This window comes from Eutrigla gurnardus, assembly GCF_963514095.1.
Source record: "Eutrigla gurnardus genome assembly, chromosome: 22".
NCBI classification, from domain to species: Eukaryota; Metazoa; Chordata; class Actinopteri; order Perciformes; family Triglidae; genus Eutrigla; species Eutrigla gurnardus.
The window spans coordinates 14452797-14466098 of record NC_139933.1 but is presented as its reverse complement, the minus strand read 5'-3'; the positions used below and the strand labels follow the sequence as shown (position 1 = coordinate 14466098).

Sequence of the window (13302 nt, the reverse complement as noted above, 5' to 3'; positions counted from 1 at the left end):
TTACTACGACCAGACGTCAACCTCCGGTTCTGAAAAGTAAAGCCATGCTGAAGTGCCTTAAACCTACATTCTCTCTGCTGGCCACCAGGGGGCGACTCCCCTCTGATTGTATATTCTATGAGAAAATGACCCCACTTCTCTCAGTAAACATTGTAAACATGAGTTTATGGTCTCAATTTCTAGTTTCAAGTCTTCTTCAATCCAGCATGATGTTCATTTAGTACATGATGGTCCATTTAGAGTCAAACCAGAAAGCAGGGTATTCTTTAGGGGCGGGGCTACCTGCTGATTGACAGGTCGTTACCACACTACCAATGCAGTTCACTACTAAGACGACTTTAACACTTAGCTGTAAAGTTGACCTTCAATTGTGAAGCTAACTTTGTTATCAGCTTCACACCAGAATCCACATGGATCCAGATCCAGTAAGATTGCTGCTAGGGGTGCTGATCCACCCGTCACTCCTCTACAGTCCAAATATGGTCACTTCCTTCACTGGTTACACAAATACCAAGATGGTGACAGCCAATATGCCGCTGTAAAGTTGAACTTGAATTATGAAGCTAACTTTGTTGACTGGATAAGCTGCACCTGCGGTCTATGAATAATACATTTCTCCGCAGATATTATTTATTCATTTTATGTACAACTGAGTTGTGAAAGTCCAGTTTGTCAGTGACTCGACGATCGTACTTATTATACAAACGTAACATACACATATGTTTCTGCCCTGCGGCTTTAACTCAACAGGAAGGACAGGAGAGCGATGGAGACAGTAAGGCAGCAGGTTGAGAAAAAGAAATCAAATAGAATAGCATGTTCCTTTAATGGGATGGATGAACAAGAATGAATGTGTGTGTGTGTGTGTGTGTGTGTGTGTGTGTGTGTGTGTGTGTGTGTGTGTGTGTGTGTGTGTGTGTGTGTGTGTGTGTAAAAGTGAGATGGACAGATGGGGGAGAAAATGTCTCTGCTTGTGTTTATTGGGGTCATTTTCAATTTGCTGTTGGAGGGTTTTTGGCCTGAGGACATGTAAAACACACACACACACACACACACACACACAAACAAAGGTATCGCCAGCCTGATAGGATGCTGTCAGTCAATCTGTCTCCCCCGGCTACCGAGGGCTTCGTCCCGCCTCCCAATCTAAACTTCACTCCTGTGATTTATAATACACCTACCCCCCCCCCCCACCCCCCTCTGTTTGCCATTAAAGTTAGAGAGAAGAGAATGTGGAGGGAAAGAAAGCACCCACCTGCTGCATTATGGGTAGAGGTAAAGTGATGCAGTATAAGGAGAGCGATAGTCCACACAGGCAGGGAGGGGCAGGTGATCAGAGCGGAGGAGGTCTCTAGTCACGTGACTCGTTAGTCGGCCACGCTCGGTCCCTAAACCCAACTTCCCCTGGAGACGGAATTTTATTTTGAAAGGACACTTTGCATGTTTAATGAGCTGTCAATGACCAAGGCGCATTATTTGACGCATTGGAGAGAGAAAGTGTCGGGATGACATGAGAGGAGGGAGGTATGAGAGAGAGAGAGAGAGAGAGAGAGAGAGAGAGAGAGAGAGAGAGAGAGAGAGAGAGAGAGAGAGAGGGGGGGTGGAGGAGAGAAATCAAATACCGGTTAGAGGAAGGGAGGGATGAAGGAAGGAAGGAAGGAAGGAAGCAAGGAAGGAAGGAAGGAAGGAAGGAAGGAAGGAAGGAAGGAGCGAAACACAAATAACGGGAAGGTGGGAGGCAGAATGTGATAGAAATGAAAGCCGATGTCACACACAAACAGCAACATGGCAGCTTCAGGTGTAAATAAACCATACTGTGTGTGTGTGCACGTTTCCCTGCCTGGATTCACACATGCTCGATAATTACCCCCCCCCCCCCCCCACACACACACACACACACACACACACACACACACTTCCTCCCATGCGGAGACGCCAACAGAGACAGAAGCAAGAATAAATAAATAAATCAGCTGATCGATACAAACATCAGCTGATCGATACAAGCACACTCTGTTGGCCTCTCCTGCCAGTGGGATGACTCACACACGGTTTGTCCTGAAGGTGGCACCAGAGGAACGGGGGTTCATCCTCTGCATGTTGGACTCCCTCAGGCTGCACGTTCTAAAACCATGCATTGGTTGAAATCGGTATCGGCTTTACAGGAAGAAAATTAATATTGGATTTTGATTCATGAATTGATTTTCTGTACTTTTTTCAGCATATATGATTAAATAGGTGAACAATGTGACCTGCAATGGTTAAAGGGGCCGTTTTCCTCTCAGCTTGACTTCAAACCTGTTGTAGCGAAACTTCAGCTACTTTATTAATAATCTATACTTCAGACACTAACTATCAGATACACTCACAGTTGGAGTCACAGATGAGAGGAGAGCCAGCCAGTCTTCAAGCCAAGTGATGTTTAATAGCCGATACAGGATACAAGCATCCTGAGCGACTGAACTGAGGATTACACTGTGAGTTTATTTGCTGTTGGTCCAGGGGGGTTCCACGCCCCTGATCAGGTGGTCAGTTCCACAACTCTGTGTCTTCTTCAACTCATGATTCAACGTTCTTTTCCTCAAAACTCATATATGCCTCACTCACCCTTCTCTTAGCCTGAGGCTGTTTCTTGTTAACCGAGCGTTAGGCAGATCTCTGCAGTGATACAGGTCTTCCCAGTGTTATTTTGTTAGGCAGATGCCAAACAGGGCACTTAGCAGACTTTTTCAGCGGCTTCTGTGTCAGGAGAGCAGCAGAGTTTTTTCAGCAGTCAAGCAGTGTTCTTCAAGGACATTTTAGATAACAGTGTATACGGTTTGCCTCAGTCTTTTGCACCCAGGTGCAGAACCACAACACACGGCCTGACTTGAAGACTATAGTAACTTCTAAACCACTACAAACCAAACGCTAATGTTCCATTCCATTAGCTTCCACATGTTGCATGAATAACAATATCAACAGCAAGTTGAACAGTTGACGTCGCCGATAGCATGAGATCCACCTTCTGTCTCCGGGGGGGGAAGGGAAGACCGATCAGCTGAAAACAAATAACTCTGATTGTGATGCTCTCCGAAGTTACGAGGGAACACGAGACGTTCTGAAAGGTCGACGCTTTAATAACGTGATCAGCTCGCGCTCGGCCGAGTGGAAGGATTACTTCTGATTGGAGGGTAACATGTACGAGACGAGGCTGAAACCGGGCCAACGCCTCGACTGTTTAGCAGCCAGGCTGAGGGGGGAGAGAGGAAGTAGGATGCTCTCTCTCTCTCTGTGTGTGTGTTTCTGTGTGTGTGTGTTTCTAAAAAAAACTGACAAAGCTCTTAACACGCCTCTATGACATTATTGAAGAGTGCAACTTCCATTCAGCGCGGTCTCACCCTCCTACGCTGTCATTTCCTGGTGCTAATGAATGTCTCAGCATCGACACACACACACACACACACACACACACACACACACACACACACACACACACACACAAGCACACACATTGAAACATTACCTCCCACTCTTTAGCAGACCATTAACACCATTAGGGTTATAAGAAACAAAGCCTCAGCTTTCCTGTGTGTTTCGTGCTCCATTCATGCTACGTATCAGCATGCTAACGCTAACACACTGGATGGTAAACATGGCGCGCGTGCTGGCGCTGGCGTACTTCCTGCTCGGAGCAGCACGTAGCGGATGCGTGCGAGAATCAAACAGGTGATGTGACAACAACACGGTGTGTGGAGGCGTTGACGAATGAATAAAAATAAACATCAGTCCCCCGACGCGTGAGAGAAAGCGGCTAAACAGCAGTCACCTGATCACCAAGACAGCAGCGGTGTCTGTTTTCACTGCAAGAAGTAATAAATGTTAATGAATTCTAAAGCATATGGAAGACCGGAGTAAAGGAATACAATTTGCATTTGAAATGTAGCTTGCAGATTGTAGCTGAAGGCAGAAAAGGCCTGATATCTGATTAAAGCGGCGTGGCAGCAGCTCTCCTAATGAAAACCTAAATGTATAAGTCATTGTCATGCAGGTCACATGTGAACATGAGGCGGGTTCATTAAGGGATTAAAAAAACAACTCATGTCTGTTCTTGGATCCGTATACAGTTTGAAAAGGCGATGGCATACAAAGCAACGACTTGTCAAGCTACGCCACGGCGTCAGTCAACAAATCTGGTGAAAGAAACCTAAACAAATTGCCTTTCCAACCTGCGTGTGGCGGCGGACCCCCATGATGTTTTGGCAAACTTCCTCCTTAAAAATTAACATTAATGTAGCTTCTAACTGCTAATCAATAAGTGGATCCCCATGGGAGATAAAATGAACATACCCACCACGGGGCTGTGTGAAACAGGAAGTAGCAACATGTGATATGCAAAATAAATAAAAAAAAACACAAATTCACTTTCTCTCAAGAGGAATAAATAAAAAATAACCCAACATTTTTTTTTTTGGATGTCATTCTGATGCCTCCCACAGGGTTCGTATCATCTGGTGCAATGAGATGATACGAACAAACGAGCCACTAGATGATCCACGACCTTCTCTGTAGCTTTGACTTTATCTACTTTGGAGGTTAACAGCTTTCAGCCAAAGACGCCACAGGTTTTCTGCTTTAACGAGCGACCGTGTTAACTGGTGACCCTCAGGGGAACACGTCCGTGGTTACCCGTAGTTGCCTGTGGTTGCCTGTGGTTGCCCGTGGTTACGGCACATTAAGGCGTCCTCCAAGAAGCCTTCAATCTATTATAAATACATCTGTTTGTTATCGACTCGTCCATGTAAACAAGTCACTGGAAGCAAACACGTTAACTACCCATGATGCTCTTCATAGCCGTCATTTGACCAAGAGGACACTCCAGGCCGACGCTTTCACAACACCGATGCCGTGCTTGTTATTTTCGTCACAGTAGATAATCATTGTTTGCATAAAACGATATGAAATGCAAACGCATGTTTGAGCTCGTTCTTCTGATACACATTCCCTAAACGACGACGACCAAGATGAATGGACTTTTCTGTAAAAGCCGATAACTATGAAGAAGTAGCAGCTGTCAACATATGAATATCAAATGATATCTGAGACACACGCACACACACACACAAAAACACACACCTACCTGTGAATAGGAGCCATGGTGAAAAATGAAACAGGTTAACAATAAATATTGAGAAAAACTCAGCGTTGAGCGAGCTTCCACACTGTGTGTGTGTGTGTGTGTGTGTGTGTGTGTGTGTGTGTGTGTGTGTGTGTGTGTGTGTGTGTGTGTGTGGACCAACCAGCTCCATCTGTCACTCCAGGTGGCCACTCACACCTGGGCCCTGGGCACACACACAAACACACACATACACACACACACAGGCTTATAAATGATCCCTGCACCAGTTTGGGTTCAGTTCAGAAAACCTGGACAAACAAGAGTTCCCTACGTGTACTTGATGGTTGTTGTTCCCTAAACACTCTCACTGGTTCCCTCTACTCATCCCCTTGATCCCTAATATGCACTCACACACATTTCCTTCACTGAGTCTCACTTGTTCCCTATGAACTGAATCATCTCTTCATCTTTAAACTTCCCCTTAACAAACTCACTTTCAATCAATTCAATGTATTTCCTTGAATACACACTCATTAATACCACGATACACACTCACTAGTTCCCTTTGGACACTTCCCATCTTCCACTGTGTGAGCAGACATGTCAACACACGGCTGTAAATGCACCACTGCTGGTATCGACATATGAAAATGAATATTAAAACTACGATTGATTGGATATTCGGTAACAAGCAGAAGCAGCCGTTCCTCCAGCGTGAGCAGCTAACCATGTCGGGGTGAAGCAGGTCAGAACAGGCTGTTCTTCTCCACGGCGACGCCGCCACCGCCGCCGTGTGAATGCAACACGTACAATTACCTGTAATTGTAACTGTGTTGTACATGCAGGCGTCCGCATTAAAGCGGCAATTATCCAGCCTCTAAGAATACGTCTGTTCCCGACACGCGGCGCTCTCGTTAGTGTTGTGTCTTCACAAGTCACTCATCTGAGATTGGCAAACACATGCCGCTCATTATTCCCAGTAAAACATGTTTCCAGGAAACAGTTCCTCCTATATAAATATACCGTATATCTTACACACACGTGTACAATCATTCACACTGGAGCTCATTGCTCCACATCACCCATGTGGCTCTGACGCCATACATGAGTGCGTTTGGTGAGTGAGCCAGGGTGTGTTTGGTGAGTGAGCCCGGGTGCGTTTGGTGAGTGAGCCCGGGTGCGTTTGGTGAGTGAGCCCGGGTGCGGACCGACCTGCTGGATGAAGGTGTGCGCTCCGTGGGGGCTCAGCAGCAGGATGGCCCGGCGCAGCGTGTCCCGGTAGCGGTTCAGCTCCTCGGTCCTCATGGTGGTGAAGAGGTTGGTGAAGACCTTGCTGATGTTCCGGTCCACTCGCTGCAGGGCCACGTCCACGCCCTGACGGGACGTCTGGTCCAGGAAGCCCTGCAGGCCGCGGATGTCTGCAGGAGAGGAGGACAAAGAATTAGTATTTATATAATCAGTGTCATCGACTGCAGGGGAGAAAGAGAACCTGTCCGGTTGACAGACATCATGCAGATATCAACGTATCATAAAATCAAATAAATCATCTCCATTTGTATAAAACGTTCTCTGAGCTGTCCTGCCGGTGAGGACTCAACCTGATGCACACGTCAAAGAGTGTAGAAGTTGCTGCTGTGTGAGAATGAACGTACAAGCCATAAAAACAACCGAACCGCGGGGCACAAACACAACTCAGACCAGAAAAAAACAAAAATAAGAAGAATTGTGATGCTGAAACGGCAAACGGCGACTCGCCCCTCGGCCGAGCTGCCCGAGACCGTTACCTCCATTCCGCCGAAGCCGACAGCATCCGTCCGTCTGGCGACATCATTCAGATCGCTATACTCTCCCCCATCCTGCCAGAGAACTTTCTTTCTCCTGACATCCAGGCGAGGCAGCTGCATGGCTTTATGCTGCCTTATAGCCGGTGACAGGTTGTTTGGCCTGAACATCCCCCCCCACACCACCACCACCACCACCACCATCACCATCCTTCTCTGTCTATTAGCGCTGACAGCCGGCTTGTTTTGAGTCCTGACTGACTCCCAGTCCTGACTGACTCCCACTGCCACTCTCCATTCCTTTTTTTTTTTTTTTTTACACACCAGCTGTTTCACCTCATCATACCGATCTCTCAGGGTTTTTCTTTCTCCCCTCGTTGTTTTGGTTCTCCATTACAGATTCTCTCCGTCCATCCAACATCCATCCATCTCCGGTGAATCTCTATCAGGCCAATTGGGGATGTCTGTGACTGACAGCTCACCAGACATCAGGTTATCCATCTAACCTGAACGTGTTTCATCATCGCCGAATCTCATAATGAACTCATCCATATCTGCTGTCCACAACTCATCCATCATTATTAATCTTTAGCTTCCTGGAAATGTATAGAAAAAATTACAGACGAAGCTGCAAACTTAATATCAGCAACTATATTATAAATATAAAAGGCCTTCTACACCTCTGCAAGTATCGACTTAAATCCGGGGAGTTGTAGCCGTCTGTGTTGGAGGCGTTCATGCATCCTGTTCTGCTGACATGACTCAGTTCGGGCTTCATGCCTCCTGTTCTGCTCTCCAATCCAATCATGGAGCCTGGATCTTCACCGTGACCTCCTTCCTGCTCCGTGAACGTTAAATCACACTAATAGAAACATCGGCCATGTTGGAGTCATCACAGCAACTCCTTCCAATCAAACCGTGGTCGACTAATTCTGCTTCTGAACAATAAAAGTAACTGTAAACTGTAAAGTCCCCACCACGACGGGCCGTCCTCACTGGGATGACGTCACATGAAGGGAATCTAGAAGGTAATTTTAGATATTAAACTATAAAACGATGCCTGTAGCGTCATGTTTGTGTCACCTTTTTATCAGCATGCAGTATAAAGAAGGTCACAGGCCGGCCAGGTAATGTGACGGCTATTAAACGATGTGCCGAGGTGAAGTCGCAGTGCATTAACAGTGTACACAAGGACGTGTGCAGCATTAAGAGCATCCTGAGCCGCCGTTACAAGGGTGGTTTGTAGGAGGTCGTTCTCCGTCGCCACGGTAACGGCTAGTCTGGAGAACCAGCTCAGAAAAAAACTGGTGCCTGAAACAAGAGTTGTTTCACGGCTCTCTTAAAAGACACCGGACTCCTTTGACAATTTTTACTTCACAGAACACATGTTGTGACTTTTAAAAAAAATGTTCATCTTCGTTAAGTCTGAACGAACCATTTAAAACACTACAACGGATGAAGGCCAGACACTCTATGAGACATTTTTGTGAAGAAACAAATATTTTATATCGCTTCAAAGATAAGACAAATTTTAGATAAAGTCCTTTTTAGTGAAAAACAATAAAATAGAAAATCTTAAATGAGAAGATGATAAATCAAAAGGTCGAGCTGCATAAATAAATGATAAGTACACTTTTTAAAAATATATCATCTTATATTAGAAATTCATCATGATCAACTTAATAACATCCTATATCTTCTAATCCCTCGCTGTAACAATAACCTGAATATGTGTTTTCAGGTTCAGGAACTCGTCCTGCCCTCCGTGTGTGTTGTCGCCTCTCTTCTCAAAGCTCGGGCTGCGACGGCAGCACACGAGGAGGGACTCGAGAAAACAATTTGCTGAGCTGCCGGCCAGACGCTGCTTCTCATCAACTTCTCCAGAGCCACTTTGAGCAAGGCACCGCGGGGGTCGCACTCCTCCCCGAGCAAAGAGACGCGGCCACCTATCTCCGTCCATCAGAGTCTCACAACCATCGCTCCTCTGAAGTCGGTTTGAAATTGGGAGGTAGACCGCCGGCCGAACAAAAGACCTGAGATTTTAATTTAGATTCTCACGACGTTGCAGATGTTCAGAGGCCGGTTTGCTCGAGAGTCCTAACGTTTGCACCTGCAGCAAATACTTCTGATATTTGCAGATACTGAGATTCAAACGTTATCTGGTCATGTCAGGATTCTTCCAGCTGACCGTGGATCAGTGTTTAGCATGTTTTATCTCATCTGCAACAAAGCTACTCTACATCTTCCGAAGCAAAACCATACTTTTGCTTTTTAAAAAGTAGAAACTCCATCTCACTTGTCGTCAAAGCTGCATTATTTTGTGTTTTGATTCTGTGCATTTACTGTATACGAGGTGCTTTAAAACGCTGTGCACCTTATCACCACACAACAGAGAAATGGTTCAGTGTGATGGATTATGTATCTGCAGCAGCTTCCACATCTCTGTAAGACGACGCCCACAGACATCGGCTGAAACCCAACGCTTCCTTGAAGGTAGAAGAGAGAGAGAGAAAAATAATGGAAAAAGTAATTTCAGACATTTTAAAAAGTGGTGAATATTAATCATTCAGGTTTTTGGATGTAGGGACCTTAATGTAAAATCTCATTCAGCAGCTCCGCACAGCAGTAATTATTTCATCTCGAGGCAAAAATGTTGACTAATTTCATTTTACAGCTTGTTATTTGTCTGGAAAAACTAGATTAAATCCCAATTAAGGCCAGAAACAGAACTAAGTGCTGGACGATACGGCAGGAATAACAGAGGAAGACGAAGGTGATGAAGTGGAAAGTACGAAGAGGATCAAATTCTACGGATGGGTGAAACAAACACGGGACTTTCACCCCGGAAAAAGCTGTCCGTTTCCCATAGGAGCCCAAAAGTCAATGGTGACTAATTTTGAGTTACGTAGTGTAGCCGACTTTACAAACGTACTTATATTGATCCAAACATACTTTATTGAGTATGTCTGCTGCTGAAACACAACCAAGTTATTTCCTGTTAAAATAGAGCTTTATTTTGAAAAGACACATGGACTGAACACTGATTGCTGCTCGGACTCTTTACTTCAAACATCGTGAGCTGGATGTCAAATCTACAGTTAACAACTCGTCTTTCAACCACGCGGCCGACGCGTCTCCAGCTGATCATTCCAGGAAACACAGTGACATTCAGTCAGGAAAACAGGAACTTATCCCAGCATGCATTGGGAAGAAGGCAGGAAATCACCCCCTGGCCCTAATATGCACGGAAGCATTATTCAATCAATGTGGCCTATTTACAGGTGACAGACCCGGCCTGCTTTTATTATCAACACAGAGTTTTACTGTTTTAATATCATGTCATTCTCACCATTCACTTGTATTTAATGCTCATAGTAACAAGCTGATTTTACTCTCATACCAAGTTATTCACACCATAACGAGCTAAATGACTCAGCCGTGAAGTAAAAGTGAATTTTCATTGTTGTGATTTGCAATTAAAAACAATCAAAAGTAGATAAAAGTCTCTCAACCCTTTTACAGCCGTTGCCATGGTGACGTCACGGCATCAGTTGGAGGCAAATTAAAGACAGACGCTGCATCTGCATCTCTTTCACACCGGCGATGCCTTGCTCGTGAGCAACAGCTGTGTTTCCATGGAGACGAGAGGAGGCCAGAGGCCAGTCTTTTAAAACTCGCCGCTGCTTGTGGTCATAAGGCTCATAGAAAGTGACATGTTCCTTCTGTCGCACTTACCCAGAAGTCACCCTGAATGAAGCTCCTGCTAAACGCTCCCTCTGTGATTCAGAGACCAGGTCTGGGTATCCGTCCCCGCTCCCGGCTACCCTTTCCTCTTCTCATCTGGACGCTTACTTTGCTTATGAGTCACCAATCAAAACAAAAAGCTTGACCCGAGAGTGACGAGGCCCCCGCAGGAAACCGGGGCCACTAATCCCCCGCCAAGTTCAGCCGCCGCAACAATCCACGGCGTCCTTCTCTGCATTTTCATAACTCTAATGTTTTAATATCGACTCGCCACCAGGAGACACTGAATGAATTCATTAATCAAGTTTCATTCATATCTCTGTGCAGATGTTCGTTGTATTTGCAAATAAAATGATTCAGTAGCTCAGTTTTAAAAAGGTAACAAGGGGCGTTTGCTGGGGTGCATGCAGAACAGATCTGTTATTTGATGCTTCTTTGTCAAAATAAATGTGAATAGAATATATCTTCCATCAGAACACTTTATGAGCGCAGATATAAGTTACAAGGTGATTTATTCTCCTCATTCATCCACCCTTCTGTGTCATCCAATCAGCTGTTCCTCCGTTGCTCACTCGCACTTGTGAGGACGGCGTCATAACGTCTTCCTTCGCCGCTAACCTCACGCTGCTGCCAATCTTAAAGTCATAAAAGATTTCAATTTAAAGAAACGTCTGTTCGATTCCCAGATGGGGTACAACAATGGTGATTGAACCAACGGTAAGTGTTGTGTGTGTGTGTGTCTGTAGCAGCCATCTTATTGGAAGGGAGAACCAGAATTGCCTGCAATCGCCATTCATGGCCACAGGGGTCGCCAAAGAAAACCAAGACAGAGATCTTTGAGATTTAACGCCAAAAAAACACGTTTTAGAGATCCACTCCACAGGATCCCCCCATGTACCCGACATATGTCTGTGACATCAGGATGGAACGCGTCCTTCCTAACGGCTCTAAATCTGCTCCGACACTTCCTTTCAGGTGAGTTCTGCAGTTATATGGAGCGTCTCCACCCCCCATGATTTCTGAGCAGATTTATGGACATTTCCTTCACACTTCACAATATCCCTGCACAGTAATAGAGGAATATGACTGTGGTGACAGTGTGTTCGGATCATGACGAGCTACTCAGCGAAGGTGTGCTCTGTGAATCAGCGGGCTGTGAGGTCTCATTCCCAGGACGTCGAATCATGACCCTCAGTGTGATACCGACAACGCACAAGCATTGCGAACATCATTATAACACTCAGAGGAAATGTACTAAATGAACGTCATGCTGGATTGAAGAAGACTTGAAACTAGAGATTGAGACCATAAACTCATGTTTACAATGTTTACTGAGATAATACATCAAGAGAGAAGTAGGTCCATTTTCTCATAGACTTCTATACAATCAGAGATGGGTCGCCCCCTGGTGGCCAGCAGAGAGAATAACAGTTTCAATCAGTAACTAACTTTCCATTATGTTTTATCTTTGCTGCAAACGGTGTGCATTAAAGTTGATATGGCAGAGGTGCATAATGTCTTTTTACACAAACACTGATGGAGAGTTACATTGTGTCACAGCATTGATTAGGAAGTCTCTAAGGAGGATTTGATTGTTTCCTCTGTTATAAAAAAAACATTATTCTTCCCATTGACGTCCATTATAGCAGCCAGCCTGTTTTCTGCATGAAGGAAGAGCCGACAAACTCTCCCTCACCCCTCCCTCTCCCCCTCCGGTGCTTCTCAACATGGCCGTGCTTGTAAATATTGATACCTGGCACCCAGCAGCGACTGGCTTCCTGCTGCACCAGTATGGATTAATTACAGGAAGCCTGCAGGCTGCAATACTAATGAGTTCATCAGACAAAAGTTCTAATGAAAAAGCAGATGTGATATAAAACGATGGTCTGATCAAGATTTCACCCATCAAAGAACTTCATCATGAGATGGGGAGGAGAAGCTAAACCACGAGCATGGATCTGGATCCTGACCTGCAGGCTGCACACGTGGACCGAAGTCTGCACCCGGACCCGGTGTGCAAGCTCGGCTTTGTTCACATCAGCTGCCGACTCTTTAAGATGCAGTTCCTCTAATGACCACTAGATGCTGGACTCTCCGGCTACACAACACAATGATGGTGACACACTGATGCTCATCCCCTTTTTTTTTTGGCCTTGTGGATTTATTTCTTCCCTCATTTGAAGAGTCTGACATGTTGTCAATGGAGAGAAAGAAAAAAGTCATCCAACCTTTTCACAATTGATTATATTCAAAAACACAAAGTCTGAGTGGAGACGTGATGAGAGTCGGCGCCGCGCTTCCATTTGTGTCGTCCCGCAATTTGTTGAAGTTTGAATGTTTTTTTCCCCCCACAGAGATTTTGACGGAAAAGTCCTCCTCATTTAAGAAGGAAAGTCCAGCCGCAGTTTAATTGAAAGCAGCGCGTCGGACTCGCTTGCTTTAACCCCCGACTTCTTCTCCCCCGCCGTCCTCTGGAGTGCGTGGAAGCCTTGATGTGTGTTCTGTACTAGTGTGTTTCCTGTTTGATCCTATAGAGCCGCAGTGAAACACTAACGAAGCAGAGGCTCTGAGCCGCGACGCCCAAATCAAATGCTAAAAAAAAATAAAAAGAATATTGTGATGTAGTGGGAGGCGTTTCCGTGACAACTCAGTTCATTTATCACCAGACTGTTGGAAAAG

The 13302-nt window shown here is 45.4% G+C and overlaps 1 protein-coding gene across 2 annotated transcripts in view; it reads right to left on the bottom strand.

The window, feature by feature from the left end:
- LOC311032573 (glutamate receptor ionotropic, delta-1-like) overlaps positions 1–13302 on the bottom strand; it is a 388903-nt gene that overhangs the window by 141932 nt on the left and 233669 nt on the right. For both annotated transcript variants that reach the window (XM_084039468.1, XM_084039469.1), the window contains exon 4: positions 6311–6516. In XM_084039468.1, coding sequence (XP_083895594.1) covers positions 6311–6516 — 206 coding nt within the window. The remainder of the gene's footprint in view (positions 1–6310; positions 6517–13302) is intronic.